Source organism: Corvus hawaiiensis, chromosome 8 (genome assembly GCF_020740725.1).
Source record: "Corvus hawaiiensis isolate bCorHaw1 chromosome 8, bCorHaw1.pri.cur, whole genome shotgun sequence".
NCBI lineage: Eukaryota > Metazoa > Chordata > Aves > Passeriformes > Corvidae > Corvus > Corvus hawaiiensis.
The window spans coordinates 8,995,121-9,016,553 of NC_063220.1; the positions used below are offsets into that span (position 1 = coordinate 8,995,121).

At 41.9% G+C, this 21,433-nt stretch overlaps 1 protein-coding gene across 37 annotated transcripts in view; it reads right to left on the reverse strand.

The window, feature by feature from the left end:
* Positions 1-881: 881 nt before the first annotated feature.
* Positions 882-21,433, reverse strand: part of TCF7L2 (transcription factor 7 like 2) — a 173,574-nt gene continuing 153,022 nt past the window's right edge. For 4 of the 37 annotated variants that reach the window (XM_048311439.1, XM_048311430.1, XM_048311429.1 and 1 more), the window contains 8 exons: positions 18,903-18,959; positions 17,153-17,278; positions 16,245-16,404; positions 15,405-15,512; positions 10,599-10,647; positions 9,996-10,046; positions 8,753-8,825; positions 882-3,164 (listed from right to left, as the gene is read on the reverse strand). In XM_048311439.1, coding sequence (XP_048167396.1) covers positions 2,732-3,164; positions 8,753-8,825; positions 9,996-10,046; positions 10,599-10,647; positions 15,405-15,512; positions 16,245-16,404; positions 17,153-17,278; positions 18,903-18,959 — 1,057 coding nt within the window. In that variant the 3' untranslated portion in view covers positions 882-2,731. Of the gene's footprint in view, positions 3,165-7,193; positions 7,223-8,083; positions 8,157-8,752; positions 8,826-9,995; positions 10,047-10,594; positions 10,648-15,404; positions 15,513-16,244; positions 16,405-17,152; positions 17,294-18,902; positions 18,960-21,433 lie in introns of those variants that run through there. The other 33 variants (XM_048311443.1, XM_048311435.1, XM_048311434.1 and 30 more) reach the window with 26 other exon arrangements.

Below are 21,433 nucleotides of genomic sequence, written 5' to 3' on the forward strand. Positions count from 1 at the left end.
AGAGCCTGCCAAGACCAGCCAAACAGAAGTGCAGTACCTGAGCAATGCACCTGCACAAAGGCAGGGAACAAACCTGCTTCAAGACCTTTACACTCCATTCTCCTCAAGTGCCATTGTAGGAATTACGGCTGACATTTTCCAAGATGACTGGGCCTATGGTGACATCCAATTGTGATAGATTCCTGGAAATTATGTTTAAATCTCCACTTATTTTAAAAAAACCCAAACAAATCAACAACATAATAAGAATCCTTCCACGTAAATTCAGTCCCATCCTGCAGCATCTGCAGGCATTGCTGTCAGGTGGATGCTGAATTCTTGGAACTGAGAGCAGGCTGTGCTGCAAGGGCTCATTTCATTTTAAAAACCCTCAGATATATGCAAAACTGGACTCAAATCTGTCCAGATAAAGCCTAAGGCCAGCAGAAGGACTTTACTAATTAAGGCTATCTGGGCTCTCCTATGTGACCTTTATAGTGCACCAGGCCTATGTTTTGAGACCACCAGGTTGAACAGAAATATATTAAAATTGAAGGTAACACCAGCTCTGGTCGCCTGTGCCCCAGTCAGGCTCAATTCACATGGAAGAACATTCCCTTAGCTCACGTGCTGTCTTCTGCCAAATCATGTGCCATTTGCTTTGAATAAAAAGGATTTTTAACCACTTCTACTCACGCAAAAGTGTGCTGAGCAGGGAGAGGGCCAGTGCAAGTGCATTCCATGGGAACCCAAAGGAAACGGGATTTCTCACAAATAGAGCTGGCTGCAATTTGCCACAATTTTCACACATTTTCTTTTGAGGAATTTTTCCAGTTGGCCTGAAAATCTTTCCAGCCAGACAAAATGCAGTCAATGCATAAATGAGTTGACAAGTCATTCTCTGCACATACTAAGTTGCTTTTATTAATCCAGAACTGCATGCTACAGATACTGTACAGCATGAACATTTATTCATTACAAAAAATGGCTTCCAAACCATTAAAAATGAAAATCGGAATAAGAGCATAAAACGGAACAGTAACATCACAACTGTTAGGAAACATTCAAAGTATTCACAAAAAATGTTATAGTTAGCATCTTAATAAACCAGAGAAAAATCTGAGACAGTTTTACAATCGCTTCATGTCAACTACAATGGCACTGAATGAACAGATGAACAATTTTTCAGCTTTATACAGCGTTTTTTGCAACATCAACATGCCTAGGTTTTTTTTTTGTTTTAAGTTTGCTACCTACCTGTATGTAGTAAGTGTACATAAAAGTGGCAGTCTGATTTTCCTTTTATGAATAATCTAATATACAGAATTTGGCCCTTAAGGGTTTATACCTCTTCATTTTAAATGCTTTCCGGACAATCTGCTACCAAACACATCTGTTATAGGTGACATTAAAACTACATACATATCTACCTATGTAACATCACAGCAAAACATGATGAACAAAAAAATTACAGCATTAAAAAAAATAATAAAGTTGTCGGGAGAAAGTTAAAAGTCACTGAGAATTTTGGCACATAAAAATTTTGCACACAGCCTACAGTCCTAATGTCGCAGGGGATTCAGCTGCAGTTCTGAACGGGAGACACTTGGACCTTGCTATTTTTCAAACAGCATTGCTAAAAATTCCCTTGCTAAATTTTCAAGTCTTTTCATGTGTAATGGCTTTTAAAGCAATTTTATTCTTTACACTATTGATCCTTGAAAAAAATGCACCTGCGAATGTCCATTTGGTGGCAACCGTATTTCATATAGCAAAAAAAAAAAAAAAAAAAAAAAAAAAAAAAAAAAAATCATGAAAAGAAATCAAAAACAAAATCCCGGAAAAAATATATATATACACATTTATATATAAACTTAAAAACCTTGTACAAATGAGTTGTTATATATAAGATGCTTACACTAAAGGAAAAAAAAAACCCTTTATACAATGTTTCAAGGAAAAAAAAGAAGAAAAAAACATTTAAAAAGGGACAACATACAGATACAACAAGCAATTTCTAAAGCAATAAATACTACTGGTCCAATAGCGTTGTGATACTTTTAATTGTTGAGTAGCGTCCCCTCCCCCAAAAGAACAACACCATGGAACAAGGTATATTAACACATTTTTTTAACCCTTTGTTTCTGTACATTTAAACAATAACAAGTAACATCACAATAAAGGTTGTTTCACACAAGGAAGAAAAAAAAAAAAGAAGTAGTAGCGGCACCGCATTCGTTGTGCCCTTAAAGATTTAAAAACCAGATGTAAAATGATTGGTTCGCAAGCTCGTATTTAATACAAATAATAAAGAACCAATGCCTCCAGCAAGGGCTGCTTCAAAATTGCTTCTTTTTTTTTTTAATTTTTAAAATCAGTCTTTAAAACTAAGCTATTGGAACTACATAACAATTATGTATATATATATATTTTTTAAACGCTACAAAGACTTTAAACAGCTGTTGATAAAAATTTTGGCAGAATCATGAGGCTTTTCTCATCTACATATTTAAAAAGGAGAAATTGAAATAAGAATGGGTCAAATATTGACCAATGAACTCGATAAAACATCAACTAATGTAGCCACATGGCACAAATTAAAAATGAAACCGAGAAACGACGACAAACAGCAGACGACAACAAGGAGGAGAAGAAAAAAAAAAAGAAAGAAAAGGAAAAAAAACCAAAACCCCAAATACCAACAGAATTCAATCCCCCCGAAAGGAAACCGAAAGGGCTAACGAGGCTAAAGCTATTCTAAGGACTTCGTTACAAGGGAGAGCGGCTGGGGCTGTGTCCCCGCCAGCGAGCTGTGGGAATGCAAGGAGGACGTCGAGGGCTGTGCGAGGGATGCGGCGGCGGCGGCCGGCGGGAGGGCGGCCGGCGGGTGGTCCAGGGCCCCGTTGGGGCAGCTGGCGGCGGGCAGGGCGCCGGGCTTGCTCGCAGCGCTCTCAGCGAGCACGAGCGAGGAGGGCGGCGGCATCATCACCAGGTGCGCCAGCGGGTCGGGCTTCAATGAGAGCGAGAGGGGTTGCGTTTGTTCAGTCTGTGGTTTCGAGTCTCTGGAGGGGGAGGCGAGCATGGCAGGGGAGGACGGAGGAGAGTCTAGTAAGCTTCCATCTGAAGAGGGTGGGCTGACGCAGCTGCCTTCACCTTGTATGTAGCGAACGCACTTTTTTTTTCTCCTAGAAACAGGGAGAGAGTTATCTGTGAATAAAGGGCAGAGATGCTGATGGAGACAGTCATCTACAGCAAAGAGCTGTCAATCAGCTACTCTGGGCTCTGCACGGGTGGCAGCCTGGCCCCACGTGCCATCCTGGGGGTCTGGCTGGGTGTCCTCAGCACCGAGCCCACTCGGGAACCTCCCTTCAGCTAGCAGATTTGGAAAGGATTCACCAATTAATTGTCTCTTCATCCCCCTCCTCTTCAGGCCGCCTCCTTTCCTTATTTTAATGATCAGAAAACCAGATAAATGGGTTTTGAAACCCACTGTTCTAATCTACAAACTTTCCTCCATGGGGAAAAAAAAAAAAAAGTAATTTAATCCTCCTAAAATAAAAACCCTGTATAGCTGATGGCATCTCAAGATGTCCCATAATGCTGTCCAACTCAACGGGGCTATCGCTACACCTGTGTCACCTGTAGTCTCTCACGATGCCCTGCCCTTGGGAGGCAAGAACAGCTGCAAACTACTGCTCATTGCTTTCTCCTCTGTTAAGAACCACACCAAATCCAGAAATGTCAGTCAGACAGGAGGGATATATAACAGAGAGAACGAGAGAGAGGGGAAATAAAAACAAAACGAACAAACAAAGCAAACAGAAGAAAAAAACAGGAAAAGAACAGGAAAAACAGAGTATGATCCAAAATAACAAGAATAACTGGTTGTGTGGCCTGCAGGTTGTGGCTTTAAATCGACTCAGTTTTACTTTTGGTTTTAGGGGATAGTGGTAGATTTGGGAAGCTGCTTGTCTGCATTTTGGGGAATTTTCCTCTGAGAGGCCATCCATGTAACTCCAGAGTGGGATCCAATTTCAGTAGGTGAAGAGCACGACGACAGGTACAAAGGTGAGGAGCAACATGGATCTTATTTCACATCAGGGGATATGAGAGTCTTGCAAGAGCTGCTCATCTTCAAGTAAATAAGTGACCCGACAGAGATCTTTTCTCCTCCCTCTGTCCACTGGATAATGTAAAGGAGCAATGAAAACAGATGACAGTTTCACACCATCTCTCTTGCCAAGCAGTAGGACAGAAGTAATGAGGCAAACAACCACAGCATCTGGCAGAACGATGTTCAGTGGCCACCTTTACCCTAAGCATGCTGGCTCTCCAGCTCTCCTATTCACAAGCACACTTCCCATGGGAAGTGCTGAAGTGCTGTCACACAGCCCAAGGCATAGGACAAAGTCTGTCTAGAGCAGCTCTGCCACAAGAACTTTGGATGCTCAGCTAAGATGAACAAAGCCACCCACACGAAGGAGGAGGTTGCTTTTCCTCTCCAGTGGATACGTCACCCCAACTCAGCAACTCCATCAGAGGGAGCACCTGGTACAGCAGCTGAGTGTCATGGGGGACATTCCCCACTCCAGTAGGTGTCCCAGTTCCCCTGCTGGTCACCAGGGTTCTCCCTCTGTATCACAACTGCGTTTGGCTGGGTTAAACCAAGCTCTGCCCTCCAGGCAACAGGGACAGATGCTTCTCATCTGCAAAGGAGATCAAATCGGCTTGATCCTGGAGTTAAAACTATTGTATCCCATAGCCAGGAAAAGAACAACAATCCCAGCACCCCATCTTTCACCAGCTTCAGTGAGGGACCAGTGCTGTGACATCCCTTTCTCCAGAGACTCAGGTCTGCTCTCAGATTCTGCTCCATGTGCCATGTGGCAAGGTAAGGGGTTAGGGCTATTAGAGTTTTAACCACGTTAGCCTGCAGATCAATACATGCTAAAAACTAAAGACAACCATGCAACTTAAATGTTAAAAAGAAAGAAATAAAGATAGAAGACAGCAAGTGAAGGCTGTAAACCATGCTTTATTAGAGCAACGTTAAAAGACAGGAAAAAAAATTAATTTGGTGGGCTCCAAACAGACCTTGTTAATTCTTCTACCATCAACGAACAACACTGGGGGTCTCTGTCTCTCAGCTAAGGACAGTTCTGCTGCTCTTTCTCCCCTCTCCTCTCTCACCACTTCCTAGTTCAGCTGTGCAGCACTACCAGGGCCACAGCTCCTGTTTGGACCTTCTGTACAGCTCCAGTGGCAAAGCAGGACAGTTAAGCTTCACAAAGCTCACCTACATTACTTGTGTGGAAAGATGGATTCTTACAATTTGGAGAGACTGCAGGACTCTCTCTCCCTCCCCAAATTACAATTACTTGCAAGCAGAGCCCCAGGCTCTGCCTGCCTCATTGATGGGGATCCAAAAGTCATTCAGCTGGACTGCTCTGAACCTACAGGGCAGTGAATTATTTAACTGGAGGCAGTCTGAACTTAGTATGCCAGCATTTCAAACTTTAAAAAAAAATATTATTTAAGTTCTGTGGCCTGAAAGAAAGAGCTCCATGGCAAAGCAACCTTAAACCAGGTCTACCTGATCTTCTGACACTGCAGAGTTAACAACCTTTTTAAAACCAAACCCATTGCTCTGCTACCTGAAGTAATTTTCCTTTGACTAGGATTAAGGGAGCACATTGCTTCCTCTGCTAAACTCTTTAATAGTGTGGCCACTTTTAGTCTGAAAAGCTGTTTACTTAAATCACGATGGCTCAAGGGGGAGACATTTCCACAGTCTGTACCAATCACACCAGGTGTTACTGTGGTCATGCACCTGTCAGGATTAGGTGGGACAAAAAGCCCAGAGGGCAATGCCCCAAACCATGCAAGCCTAATTTTACCAGACTCGAAGACCATTAGGCAGCTCTGGTGAAGGGGAATAAGTAAAAATCTAAGGAACTACTTGTGCCTCAGTTTTGCTCTCCTAAAGGCTGGAACAAAAATACTACATATCCCTCCTCAGAAGCACTAAGGAGGTTTATTCATTTGTGCATTGCTCTGAAAAGTGTTAACCTGCTACACCAACAGACCTGACTCCACATGTGCTGCCCCTGAAACTAGCCCTGGGACAGCACCAGGAAACCTGTAATGCTGCAATTCCCATGGGTGAAAGCCACAGAAGATGGCAAGGGTTTATTCAGTTGCTGTGGGCAAAGATGTCTGAGTTTTCACCACAGTAGCAAACTGCACATCTTTAGCACCTACATAAGGTGTGCTACAAAATACTACCGTGCTAGTAAATGCAATGTTATAATGGTTAGGACCAGAAATAGGAGAGAAATGCTCTAATACCTAGTGGTAAAATGCCTCCATGCATTAAAAAACAAAACAAAACAAGAAACCAAACCAAAACAAAAAGAAAAGCAGCTGACTCTGAATCAGTAAGTCTAAAACTCTCAGCTATACCACTGAAGATGTCCCTGATGCACTGAAAAGAATTCTGACCAAAATCTGGTGCAAGTTAAGAGAGGGTTTATGCTTCACATGTAACCTAAGCACTATACAGACCAAATAAAAAGCTTTCCTGATAATAAAATGTAGTTTTAAAAGTATCTTGCTTACTCAAGCAGCCAGGAAAAGATAAAGCAACACATACATGATGTGCCCCCAGTTCTGGCACTTGGCATGCAGAGCCTGACATGCTTCACATACTCTATCTCTAGACTACACAAATATCTGCTGATAGTGTGCAGCAAGCTAACCACAGAACAGAGCCTAACTAAACACAGCACTGGAGTCCTTCGCTAGCATGAGGCTCGAGCCTCCTGACACAGTGAAGTAGCTACTCAGCTCTTCTGGACTGAACCCTTCCCCTTTAAGCACTAAGAAATGCTGCTTTGCCAGCCTGCTTAACACATGGCCTGGTACTGATACCTAAACCCCAACACCCCGTACCTACCATGCCTCAAATGGGACAATACACAACCTGCAGAAGGCATTTTTGGTGCCTCCTCTGGTACAGTGACACACACCACCACCCTCAAACCGTGTTTTCCTCGACACTAAGTACAGACAAGACTGCGTGCATACACAAAATACGATGGACGTCTGAGCTACATTCTAAATGAGATGGAGCACATGGGACTGGCATGAGTAAGAGGGGAAAATGTGGGAGAGGAATCACTACACACAGAGTGTGGTTTGGGTTGAAATACCTACCATCATAATATTCCAAATTCAAAGACTGCTTGTATCAGAATAAAGAAACAACAAATTTAACCAAATGCGATCATATAAGGAAAAAGGAATGAGAAAAGAACTACTCGGTATCCCTCCACCAAGAAAGAAGTACGTACTGAGTTATACATGGAATTAAACTCCAGTAGAACATGGGCTGCCGGAATTTGGGCTCTCTGATGTCTTTCATCTCCTTTTAATGCTGGAAACTGTGCTACTAAAGTTGTAATTAGTTTTGTCTAGAGCTCAGACGTTTACAGCTCACTTGTTGGGATAAAATTTAAGAAAAAGTGTATTTTTGAAATGAAAAAAAAAAGACTTCAGATCACTTAAAAAAAATTATATCTACATAAACCTTACGGAGGCATAGAAGCCAACAGGTAGCTATTTAATTTTTCAGATAATACCAAAAGAATGTATACAATATAAGCTGTAAACACTGGCTTTTACATCTCTAATCATGAGAAAAACACTAGTGCTGCAGATCCCAGAACCTTTTTAAAAAGCCTTTGCAGGCAGGGGACATAGACCCAAATGAAAGACAAAATATAAATGTCCAGCTAAACATTAATTTTGCTGACAATCTGGAAAAAAAAACCAAAAAAAAAAGCCAAAAATTTGCCAGCTTTAAGGACTTTGAGTTTTCTTGTTCCCAGTTCTACCACCAGGGAGAGGTTATTGGTAAAGAAAGAGAGAAAATGGCATTAAATTAGCAAGAAATTCCAAAGATCAAAGATTATTAGCATTTGATGCTGCGGGAGAGAGAAAGGTGGGGAGTGGGGAAAAAAGATTAAAAAAATAAAATCACACAAATGCACTAAGAGGACAGATTGCTTTTATTTCCCCAAAGGCCTAATGGGTAGTTTTATACCTGCATGGTTTGCACCATAAACTCTGTCGGTCAAGCCCGAACAATGCCCGACACTTCTTTGGAGTATTTGCATCTGTTAGCATAAGGTAAACACAAAAAATACAACACAATGGTGGATAGAGCTCATTTGGTCTGCGTCATCTTAGCTACAGCTACGTTCAGCTTTCAATCACCTCCGTTTTATTTGGTAATCTCCCCTCGTACCAAGGGCAGGAAGGAAAACAGGACTTTCACAATGAGCCAAAGGAAAACCAAAAAACCATCTCCGACACAGCCATGAGCCTGTGTGGTGTCGGTACCGCACTCAGGGCCGCGCTATCAAGGGCTTTGGGAGCAACTTTCCTTGGGTGGAGGCTTGGAAGGCAGGAGCGTGGTTGAGCCACGGATCAGATGGGCTTAAGGTTGATGCTGTTTTACAGTGGGTTTTTGGCTAGCAGCAGCAAAGAGGAAGGCAAAAAAAACCAAAACAAACCAACCAACCAACAAAGAAAAAAAAAAATAAGCAAAACCCTTTCAGAGAGACGATAACTGATGGCAGTGTCCCACTCCCTTGGGTCTTCTAGATCACAACACAGAGCTACAAAGCAACAAGGCAGGAAAAAAAAGGGGAAAGTACCAAATAAACCAGCTGCAAATCAGCCATAGCGAGTCTGGGAAAACTATACACACCTGCAGGGGCCGCACCAGTTATTCTGTTGATCAAGGCCAAAGCGCGCTCGGCATTTCTTAGGAGCGCTCAGGTCTGAATGAGTTCAAGAAAAGCGAGCAGAAAAGGGAGAGAGGAAAAAAAAGAAAAGGGGAGAGGGGGGAGTGAGAGAGAGAGAGAGAGAGGGGGGAAGAGAGAAAAGGGGAGAAAAAAGAGAAAGGTAAAAATAAGGAAAAAATAAAAATAAAAAAGGGAATAAAAATCAATGTCCTTGTTATTAATTGCAAATATTGACTTTTGATTTAAAAGTTTAAAAAAAGTGATAATTACATTTTTATTCAACTCTTGAGATTAGCTGTTGCAATTAAAGCTGCAGTATCCCTTTATAAAGGACTGTTTCTTTCCCTTTTAAGAGAGCAGGTAGAGGAAAGTCATTGTGGTTGGTCTAGCAGGATATTTCAGGCAAGATTGATTTGGGCTGGATTTTTTATTCTCTTTTTTTTTTTAAAGGGGGGAAAAAAGGAAGAAAAGAAGCTGAGTATGGAAGTTAGATCCTGAACATGCTTTTTTCTTCAACTCAGATACAAAAAAAGAGGAAAAAAAAAAAAAGAAAGGAAAAAAAAAAGGAAATTATATCTCCTGGGATAATGCAGCTTTTGGAATAATATTCAATTTACTTGTTTTCATTAATTTGTATTTAAAAGAATGGATAAGAATAAGCAGATTGCGGAATGAGTATGTTAGCATCAGCCAGAAAATAAAATGTAAAGCATGGCAAGGTGCTGAGTTAGTACAGCTAGTGAATTGCAATGAATAGGCTTGAGCAGAAAGGAAAAAAAAAAAAGATCCAAAACTAAAATAATAATAAAAAAATGCATATGCATGCTAATGTGAGAAGACTTAGTGGGAGCCATGAAAAATGCCATTAGATTAAGGAGGTTCATTACTGACTTGCTTCCATTCTTTATCAGTCTCTTTAAAGAAATACTGCATATTCAATTTGCACAGTTAGTACAACTCTTGCGTTATTTTTACTGTATTACTGTTTTAATAGCAATTGTTACAAAAACAAAAAAACAAAATTAAAAAATACTATCAAACATAATAGATATAAAGATATATAGATAATAAATACTATCAAAACGTGTGGATGGTATTTTTTTCTTAATGTCATAAGTGTTTAATGTTAAAATCTATAATGGCAGGAAAAAAAAATTAAAAAGCAGTTTATAAACTATTTTAAATGACTCAAAATGACATTAGCACCTGTAATCGGAGGAAGTGAAAGGCAAGGATTTAGGAAACATTCGCTGTGTTCTGAAAAAAAAGAACAAATTATACAAAGGCTTCAAAAAAACTAAGTTAGGGCTTCTTCAAGATCGACTATGAGATTGCCTATGCAGTATTTCTAATTTCCTATATAGAATGGCAAACCTCCTTAATTTAAAATGGGTGCGATTTACCACTGTAAGGCATGCATCAGGACATCCAGGGACAGCCCAAATTAATACCACACGCACACAGCCACGCACGCACGCACACGGATGCGCGGAGGAAGCGGACAACTGGATAAACGATGGCACAGGCATTACAGCTACGGCTCTGCGGTTACAGGCTCGGCAACTACCACGGACAAACTCAGCTAATGCCACACAAGGAGGCTCTGACATGCAATGGCTGGGTTACTAGTTTTAGAAGGGCGTAACGCATGAATAATTGGAGTGCATTTAAAAAAAAAAAGCTGTCTAGCATAGGGACCGGCTTCCCTGAGGCCAGGAGACCTGTGCCCACCTCCCCCGTACCTACAAGGGTCACACCAGGATTGCCACACTTCCACTAAGCAAGAGGTTTAGACTTATTTTTACTTACCATTGGTCTCTCCTGGCTGCTTATCCCTTTTCCTCTTCTTCTTCTTTCCCTGCAGAAAACATACACAAACGAGAAGGATTAAAATAAAACCCCAAACAAGTGTCCTTGCAAAAGGGCACCGAGCAATGAGGCTGGAGTAGGAAGCTCCCAAGGAGGGACACCAAAGTGTGACACTGGCTCACCCTCAGTGCAGGGAAGTTTGGGGGGCCCCAAGAAAATGCTGCACTCTGGGATTGACTCTGCCTGCCTTCTCTGTGACTTTTCAGACAGCCTCACTGCAGGCCCCCAGTGCTAACACCCACCAAGGCCACAGGCAGCTGGGGCAGGGGCAGAAGGACTTGCAAGATGCTACTTTTGAGCCAAGATCATCATGAAGCCAAAAACATTTGACATGTGTATGCTCCTGCATGCAGAATTTTCAAGAATCATTTGTGGTTATGTATTGGTGGGGCAGGGAAGGGAAGGAGAGGGAGTTTAGAGTGGGGAGAGTGAGGTCAGACTGAGCCCCTGGAGTTCCTCAGCACCAAAACCCAAGCATTCAAGCAGACAAGGAAGCCATAGTAATGAGCAAATCCTAACCTGCAGTTTTATAGTTCCAGTGGCAACTTAAAAAGCAATGCCAGTACAAGAAAAAAAAATCCAAACATAGCCAAGACCCTTCCCACATTTTGCTCTATCATAAGGAAGAAACCAGTAGTATTTTGCCAAACTCTATCCCTTTCCCAAACACTGTACCACAAGATGATGAAATTTGTTACAGTTTTTGACTGGAGGGAGAAAAGCTCTTTCTGTTTCCCTCCAACAGTGAGGCAGAGGACAACTGGGAGCCCAACTTCTGTGGAAACACAGTAATTATTTTCCAATAGAAAAAATGAAAAGTAATAAGCATAGCTCAAGAGAGAAAAGCCATTTTTGCAAGAAAATTTTTCTAACACTGAGGTACAGAGTTTGCAGCGCAGTACAACAAGCCCAGTGTACGCAACAGAGTAATTTCATTTTCACAGTTCCCCAGATGCTAAAAGCAACAACTTTTGAGCCAGCAATGCCAGCCATGAACAGCACAAGAGATCCTGGTTTTTGAAGACATGGTAGTAAGAGCAGCTGGTGAGAAGACAGAGCAGCAGTCCCTCAAGGGGCAACAAACATATCTTGGAAGAAGGAATCTCACAGCACTTTTGAAGGGCTAGACATATCTGGGAAAGCCAAGAGGTTCTCCCACAGAGTGGGCATCTTTCTCAGTAGATGGATCCCAGATACATGGTTAATATGGGCTTCAGCATGGCACATCCACCTTCGGGATGCTCCCTATGATGGGTTTCCTGGAAGGTACTAGTAAAAAATTCCCCCAAAACGAATGTAGGATATTGATTCATCATTGTCCTGTTTTTCCTCCACAAAGCTGGCCTTGTGGTATGGGGCTTCTGTACTCATCCCCCCTTACTTGCTCAGGGTTGTAAACTGCCATCCTGTTGTCCAGGCTGTTCCAGGATTATGAGATCCCTCTGGAGATGTAAAAAGCTGTGTGCACTGTCCATCTCAAAGGAATGTTAAACAACATGCACATAATCCTGTAGCCTGGATGCTGATGACAAATCATCTCTGACACCTCTGAGGTAATTTTTTGGGATATGGAAATTGTCAATTGCTAGAGCAGCCATCAGTCTAACATGACAGGCAGACAAGCATTGCTCCTAAAGCTCCTTGAGAACAGAAGAGAGAAAACCACAGTATCTTGAAATCCACGTATCACATAAAGATGCAAGAGGCTCAGACTGCTCCATCTATATTGATCTAGATTGACAGTAACTCTGCGAAAATCAGTGAATTTTTTCCAGCTTTCAACAATGTAACCAAAACCAGACAACTGCCTCAAGATCATAAGCCTGACTTTTATTTAATCTCAAGGAGGCCACTTCCATAATTAACAGGCTGCATCTGTGGCAAATTTGCTTAATTTTTGCAGTACATTTGGGAATTCAAGGACTATTTCAGTTTGAGACCTTATAACTTCTTCACTCGAGGGTCAGCCAGAACAAAAATCAGGAGACACCTGCCTTTCACAAGCTCTTCAAACCAGGTATTAAAGTACTGTAATGCCTTTAGGGAGCAATCTGTTAAAAACAGCAGATTTACAGGAATGTCAGCCAGGGACCAGGAATTTCTCATTCTTTTTCAACACAAGTTTTTTAAACTGTTCCTAACAAAGAATGGACAGAGGTCCCATCAACTTCTTTATACCCTTTTCAAAGGAAATAGAGAGACGAATCAACTGGTTTCCTTGTTCCATTTCTGTGCTACAAAAGGATATTTGACTATGTAGGTAAATTAATATACAGACTTAAGGAAAGAACCGTGGCAGCAGTTTTTCAAGTGCTCTGCAGGAGACACCACTTTGTCTCTGCCTCGGATTGTCCTTCCAAGACATGAGCAGTTTGTAACATTTTCTGTCATCATATTATACAAATTTTTATGCTGCAAGTAAATATGGATGTAAACACCTGCTACCCATTTTGGCAGCTCCCTCTCCAGAGCCAAACCAACATGGGTTTTGGTAGGACTGCAGAGTTCTTTGGTACTAATTTTCTAGACAACCAGGGGGTGAGGTGACTGGACCCTTACATACTTCTGAGTCCAGCACTCAGCACTGCTAAACATCTTATATTAGATCTCAGGAAGAGCCAATGTGCCTTGTGACACCAACAAGCCACGAGGCTGAAAGCTGCATTTCCTGAATGCACTGCTACTGTCTCTGAAGACCTGGGCTATAGCTGGCCTTATCCTTGAGCCTGATGTGAGGTGCTTAACAATTTAACCACTTCAAGCAGCCCAAAGTCACTCCCCTGCTAGATGTGTGAAAGGCTCAAGACCCTACAAACGGCTGCGGGAGGAGGGGCACTCAGGAGAGCTGTGAATGGACCAGGAGAGGAGACATAAATAAATCCTGCAGATGATGCAAAGGTACCATGCTCTCCTCAGGCAGGAAGGTTCCCCCTGAAGGTCACTTGGGGGTACAGCATCAAGCCGCTGGGAAAGCACCGGCTTTCTCATCCTGTCCTTTTTAGCTTGAGAAGAAAGGGTTTCTCAGTGTTCACACAGTGAGGACAAAAGTAAAAGGTCCTAAACACTGAGGCTTTGTACATGCCCATCTGTCGGTGGCACAGTCACTGCACAGAATGAGCATTCCCGAAACCTCAGTCAAGCCTGCACTCCCTTTTGAACACCCAAGACGATGATACTGCACAGTGCCGAGGAACTACCTCGAGCCTATGGTCTGACAGCCTCAGGCCAGACTGTGCTGAAAAGAGAAGGAAAATGTGCTAAGCAGGAGCTGTGCCTCATCAGGCTTAAAAAGGTCTCCTCTGAGGAGCACAGAATAAAGAATATTCTGAACTAGAAGGACAGTCGAGCATGCACAGCTATACCTGCAATGACCACGGAGGGAGAGCTGAGCCCAGTGGAAAGAAAAGATGATCAAGAAAACAGAAAGATTTGAAAAAATGTCCTTAAGTACATATTGCCAAATAAGTGAGCATGTGTATTCTCCACCACTGACACGGCAGAAGAGCGTAGAGAGCTGCTGCTGCTGCTCTGGCTTCACTGCAGACTCTGAACTGGCTTCTTCACACCCACACATGTAAAAGTGCAGAGGCAAATATTGTCATATATGACAAAATAGGATATTTGTGGTAAAACAGACAGTGATGATGATGGGGATTGAAGAGACAGAGTTCAACAAAGCCATAATGTGTAACTCTACACAAAACTGACATCAATCTTAGACCTGTTGGTCCCCAAACCTGCTGGGAAGTCTGACTAGAAGGCAGGGAGCATGGTTTATTACAGAGTTAGAGACCTTGAAAGTTATAGGTGATTTTTATTTAACTTTAAAAAAAAATCAAGATGCTGCTATAATCCTATTAAAAAGGGTTTAGAGCTCTCACCAATCCACAAATCTGTCAAGAATTTATGGGCTTAGGCTTGCAAACACTTATTACCATCTGCACCGCTTACCCTTCATGGAAGGAGCTATACAGTACTAGGGGTTATAAAGCTGCCTTTATGCTTTTTAACAGACAGAAAATTCTACCATGTCTAGCTCAAAAACAGGTTTTCTGGAAAGTAGAGGGAGGAATCAATCTTAAAAACAATCCATGAATTGATCACAAATTCCAATATGCTTTTTAAAAAATGAGGAGGGTAGGGGGGAACAAAAGGTAATATGGGCATGAAAAAGAAAACATAAACAAAATATACAACTGTAGAGCATGGAATAATTCATTTAACCCCACTTAAGAGTAAGACTTTCAAACATAATGGTTTTGGTTTTGCTAGTCCTTCTCTGAAGCTAGGATAAGTCATTCTTCCACTTTCCACTATACTCTCACTCAGATAAGCACAAGACACTTATTATTTGCCTCGTTTTGGTGGAAAGGAGAGGAGCGATACTAGGGGGATTTTTAATTTTGTTTTAAAAAATGAAATTCAAAATGACCAGCAAGCCAAACAGCATTTCCAGATGCTGGTAAAAGTGAAGGGAAGACTTTTCTCACAGAGCTCTACTGTTATCTCCCCAATTCTAACACCTTACTAGTCCCAGCCAGGAAACCTCTTCCAAGTGGAGGGCTGGGAATTACCCCCAGTAGTTTTGGTATCGCCGAGGCAAGCACCCGTTCTTGTTACCAGATTGGGGTCCTGGGGTTTTCCACGTAGTGCTTGTGTGCAATGTGTGGTCGTAGTTCAGCAGGTCACACAGACATTTCTACCAGCTCTACTGCTAAAAAAGTTTCCACCTACATAGGAACCTACATAGTTATCCCGTGCGGACCAGCCCGGGTACAGCTGCATGTGAAGCTGTCGCTCCTTTCTTGCTAGTTCATAGTATTTCGCTTGTTCTTCTCTGGATAACGCGTGCCACTGGGGTGAAGAAAAGACAAAAAGACAAAATAAAAAGCACTAGTGGTTGGGTTTTTTTAAAGCATGCTAACAGCAAAGTGTATTACTTATATATATAAATACAGTTAGAATAGATTTTCACAAAAAAGAGATCAAAACAGATGATCTGACATGCGGACATTCGTATTTTATTTACAACTCCAGATTATAACTGCAGTGAAATCAACTGAACCACAACTAATCATTTACATGCAGTCAACCCCTTTGTCTCCTGTTGAGAGAGGAGAATTAAGAAATCTAAACAAAAACAGGCAGCAGGAGAGATGGTCCAGAAGCTGAACCACTTGTCCTGAGCCAGAACTCAGTTACAGCTTTGGAGGTGGTCGCCCCCACTGGCACTCCCTCCCCTCTCTTCTAGCTCTCACAGGTGCTGATACTGGTACTGTACTCAAACGTTTTTCATTTCCCATTTACTTTTCTGCCTATCTTATGCCAAAATAAAAATCTAAGATTTTTTCATCAACTGGTCATGGAAATAACACTGAAATGTCACTGCTATTAATTAACTCCTCCTCTCCCCACATGAATGACCCCACTGGCAAGAAGTGCCTGTGAAAACTAAAAACCAAACCAAGGCCTTTGGTTTAGTAATTTCCCTATCCATTTTCACAATAGCAGAAAAACACAGGGATTCAGAAGGTGTGAATCCTACCAAGTTTCAGGCCCTGATTGTGCTTGTTCCCTGTTACCTACCCTTCGACCGAGGATTTGGTTGATGGCTGCGCTCTCTTTCAATGTGCATTCTGCTACAACTTTTGCTCTCATTTCCTTCATATACAACATAAATGCATTAAGAGGTTTCTTTATGTGTGGCTTCTTTTTCTCTTCTTCTTTTTTGGAGTCCTGATGTTTTCTGAAGAGTAAAGATACAACAGACAGAGAACTCACAGTGAGAACCCCTTGTGAGTTTATTAAATTAATCTCCTCAATCTCTCTTACATTAATCCTCAGAAATCTCTAGGAAGAGTACCAGAAGGTTCTCTAGAGCCTTCACCCTGGCTGCTGTATGGGAACAGTCTTAAGAGCATTACAAGAAAATTCACCTCATGTTTATGCAACATCATCAAGTACCCTCTGAGCCCCTACAAGAACCTTGGAAGGACATGGGCATCCAGAAAAATGGGCTTACAGGGAGAGGTTAAGCATAACAGTAGAGGAAATAATTACACCCCATCATCAATGAGGTCTCATCAGTTCAAACCTAAACTTGACGCCAGCTCTCTGCAGCTTTGAAGAAGCCATTCATGCTCTAGTTTTTTGTCTCCTGTGGTGCATCTGTTATCTCAAGGCTTCAAACTGGGCACTGAGTAATAGAGAAACTGGTCAAGAAACTTGAATCTTGACCAAGAAAATCCCACTTCCTCGTTAAAACAGGTGAAATTAACAGCTACTTGCCTATGTCACAGAATGACTCAAAGACTACTACCATCATTCTGACACACTTTGGCAGCTAAACCACACTCAAATCAATTACAACAATAAAAGAAAGAAAAAAAATGTCACAGCAAAAACATCACAAACCCAAGCCTTTTTACAAGCCACACATGCACAGGTGATGCTTTGAGTATTCTAAAGAGAAGACAGGGGAAACAACAACTTACGAGCTGTGGAGTGAGCCAACGTCGCTCTGGGAAGATTCCTGTTTGACTGTTGGTGTGACTATGGCCGGATGAGGAATTCCAGTTGTATGTAAACTATGGTGTGGCGGGACCATGTGTGGAGGAAACCTAGAGGAGAGAAAGCTGTGTAAATCGTCAGAATAAAAATGAATGAATGGGGAGGGATGTGTACACACATTAAAAAAAAAAAACCAAAACTGGCATATAACAAGCATATGACAGCTAGACAAAGCATATGAAAGCTGGCAGCATTAATTAGCAATAAATTAAACATAATGACTCTTCTAATGTCATTAAAGCCAATCTTCCCCTTCATTATCATTACTGACACGAGACATCACGATTTTTAACATCTTTAACAAAAGGCAAATTCAACTGGCTGAACTTGCATGAAGGTGGAATTTCAGCTACCTGAAACAAAATCCACCAGTCCAGTTCTTAGCTAAGAAATTATGTGTGGCAACCAAGGAATCAATTTTTATAGTTCTGAATCATGTTGTGAATTTAGGATGACATCTTTTATTCTATATTGACAGCAAAATAAAATATTAATGCCAACACATTCTAGATGCATTTTTGATAATACTTATAGACGCCTCATTAGCTACATTTTGTTGATAGAGCAGAAGAAAATATTTATTTGTGTCTAATAAATCTCTGAGCCACATTGCTTTAACAGAAGGTGGAAGACTGTGGAATTTTTGATCCATTAAAGTAACCTAGAAAGGCTGTAACTATCTAGCCTTTCTAAAGAGCAAAAAATGTTGTCAGCTTTATGGTTTATGGTCATATACATGGACAGATCCCGGTCCTGCAAGTGGATTCAGTGGGATACGCAATCCTTGTGCATGAATCTAATTGCTTGGTCGGGATCACAGCACAAACATGGCACAATCATTCAGACTTTTTACATTTTAACAGAAATGAACAAACTTTTCAAAAGCAGGATTGACTTATATCATTGTTTCCCAACAGCCTCAGAAAGGTTTTGCAGTGAATAAGGAAAGCATGGCATGACTGAGTGCCTTCCTGTTAGAAAACTCGCACTGAAGTCAACAGGTTTCCAGGGAATGGTTTCTAGCCTAAAATTATATTTCAGAAGTAACTTTCCTCAAAATGCCAAAATTAAAGTGATCTGGCAAGGGCTTTTCTCACTGCAAATCCTCACTCTCATCCCAGATTTTGAACCATCTGATCCAAGTAAAATAACCCAAGATTATGGAACACACAATGGGATAAAAAATCATTTCTTCTATCATGAATATGCAATGATTTTTTTTCTATCCAACAGGATTTAAAATGGGGTGATATACTATGGATATCACCATGTATAAGCATCAGAAATATGGTGGAGTTATCGTTTTCTCCCCTCTCTTATAAATTCCAATACTGAGCTTAACAATCCCACCCCCTATGACTGCCTAGACATTCCTTACATTCACAAGATGACACAGAAGTACTTTCAAGAACAAGAGCACTGTCCACTACAAGCTCTGAGGATCTTTGTCTATCAGCTGGTAGTACTTAGGGTGATTGGACAGAAGTATTTTGTCTTTGAAGGCAGTGGGAAGAGCAAAGACTGACAGGGAGAATGTGTAATTGTTCAAGTTGTAGAGAATCGCAGTTCTTCATGAACAAAGGCATGGAGAGAAAGGAGGCAGGAAGGTGGGATGGCAAGGGAAGAGGAGAATGGGCAGCAAAATGGTCATTCCTACTTCTGCTAAAGACTCACGGACACAAATCTCCAAGTGGGTTGTCCAAGTGCCTTCCCACTCTCTGACAAAAGTAGCTGGGAGAGAAGCACACATTTGAGGATATACTTTGGTTCATGGTAGGTCAGAACAGAAGACAATGCCGAGGCTGCAAAGAAGACTGACATCCTTGTCCCAGTTCTGCCACAGAACTGCTCACCATCAGCAAGACACAAACTGGGCCTTTGTATTATTTTTTTCTGTTCTCTTTTTATTTCCATGTGTATATATTTTGATTGGATGCATCTAAAATCTCTTCACATAGCGCCTGGGACCTTCAGACACAGTACAATGCAAACAAAAACTGACAGTACGACTTGGGGTTTTTTTTAAATAACTTAAAAACTTGGGCAAAAATAAAACTGATGGCAAAAAACTGACCTCGCTGAAAGCAGTCTAAGCACAGTGATAAAAGGTTGAGACACATCCTATCAAGTGACTGTCCTAGGCAAGACCCAGCGTTCCAGAGAGGACTATGCTGCTGGGACTGGCTAGGCCAGAGACAAGGGGACAATGAAGGATAAAGATGGAGATGAAAAGTCTTCCTTCCAAGAGCAGGCAGGAAGAGCTGTGCTGGTCTGACATGAAGGCTCAGCATGAAGTGCAGTGGGCATGTACCAGCAAGGAGAAAACCTGAGTGCAGAGCACAACGCGCTCATGTTGAGTGAAGGGCGGCAAAGTCTCCACTGACCTCAGCTGGGATATTTTACTCACTGGGCTCTAAACTCCAGGGACAGCAGCCTTCATCAACAGGCAGCTGCAGCTCAGTGGTTATTTTCAGGGTTGCAGTTTCCATGAGGAAGTGCTGTGCTCATTATCAGTGACCATTCACTTTTCATACTGAATTTCTGCAATTCACAAGGCTGCCTATTCCACTTACACACCCTTTCCTATGTTTAGGGCTATAAAAACATGCTCCAGAACCCAAAGTTGCTCTCACAATCCCATGGACTTCCGTGGGCTGGGTGAGGGTTCAGCCCAAAGTCTGAGTTCCTGCTCATTTCCATGTAGACAGCCACTCCTATGGCAATATGAGCAGGGGAAGAGTGTTAATTTTTAACTTTCTGGCTACATTCCAACTTCAGTAATTACATTCAGCAAAAGTGAATTTCCCCTGAAATTTCAATTACAGAAGGTATTTTCCACTGCCACCACTTAACTGCTGTGCAGTGTTTATCTGGTGTAATTCTGCTAAATTATTTCCTGATTTCCTCTCACAGCAGTTGTTTTTTCATAGTGAGTCCACTGTTTGCCCATCATTCAGCCCGGTCTCATTTTACCTTAAAGGCATATTACAGAGGGGTAATGAAGGATCAAGAGATGTTATAAGCATGCTGCAAGCATACATTGTGAGTGTGGCGACGCTACAAGCAACAACAAAGAGTTGTAAATGGTTAAAACAACTTGAAGACACTACCTTAACAGTCTAAACCATTTATGAAAAATCACTATTAGTCACCCATTAACCTTTTATAAACTATTCATAAGCACACTCTAACCAATGAATGGTAATTACTAAGCTTAGGGAACTAAAGGTTGGGAAGCACTATAGGCTCCAAAGATCTGTACCATAACGCAGGCAAAGATGGGAACCACTTTAAAAAGAAGGTTCTGGAAAACTGTGGATGGAGGGGTGAGGTTTGAGGTCTGCCCTGGCTTCACTGTTGGGGCAGAGCCAGCACAGCAAAGGCAAGGTTTGCAGCCTGGGCTTGTAGCAGGGCCCTGCAGGGCTGTTGCCCAGGCCCAGCCATGAGCAGCACGTCTGGAGGCCAGCGTGGGCACTGCTGGGCATCTCCCGACCACACCAGACACTGGGACAAGGGCTGTCCCACCGCTGAGCCCAGGCTGACACAGGAAAACACACATGAAACCATGTATGAGAGCACAGCTTGCCCAGACAGTGTTCCCATCTACGGGAAACCAGGGGAATTTCTGGGCTGAAACAAAGGGTAAACATCTTAAATCTATTCATCCCCCTGCACATGTGCCTGAGCATGTGCACACGTACGGGCTTCTGTCAGAGACAAAAAGAAAGGCTCCCTGTGTATATGCACACCCCTCACCTTCGCCTAAGACATTCGCCAGATTTTTATTCTCTAGACAAGTATTCCATGAATTGCAATAAACACCCTAAAAATTCTGAGCAGCTCATTATACACTACTGTCTCCTTTTATGGCTCCAAGCCAGAATATAATGATGAGTCTTAACTTGTTAAGGACAACTAATTTTTTGTTCCTGGCTGTCTCAGGGGCTTCTTTCTTACTCACTCTCACTTTACTTCACTGTTGACATGTTTCTGTTAACTGGATGTCATCTGCCTGCCTTGATTTTATGCACAAGCAGTGGGATGCATTTTTCTGTGCAACAATTCTGCTTTGAGTTGCATTAGATTTGTCATTATTCTCTCATTTTCCCCTTGCACTTGTAACATTTCATCTATTCCTGCCTTATTTTTTGAGCCACGGTGCACCCACATTATGGTTTATACATGATCTTGCTCCCTTTGAAGCC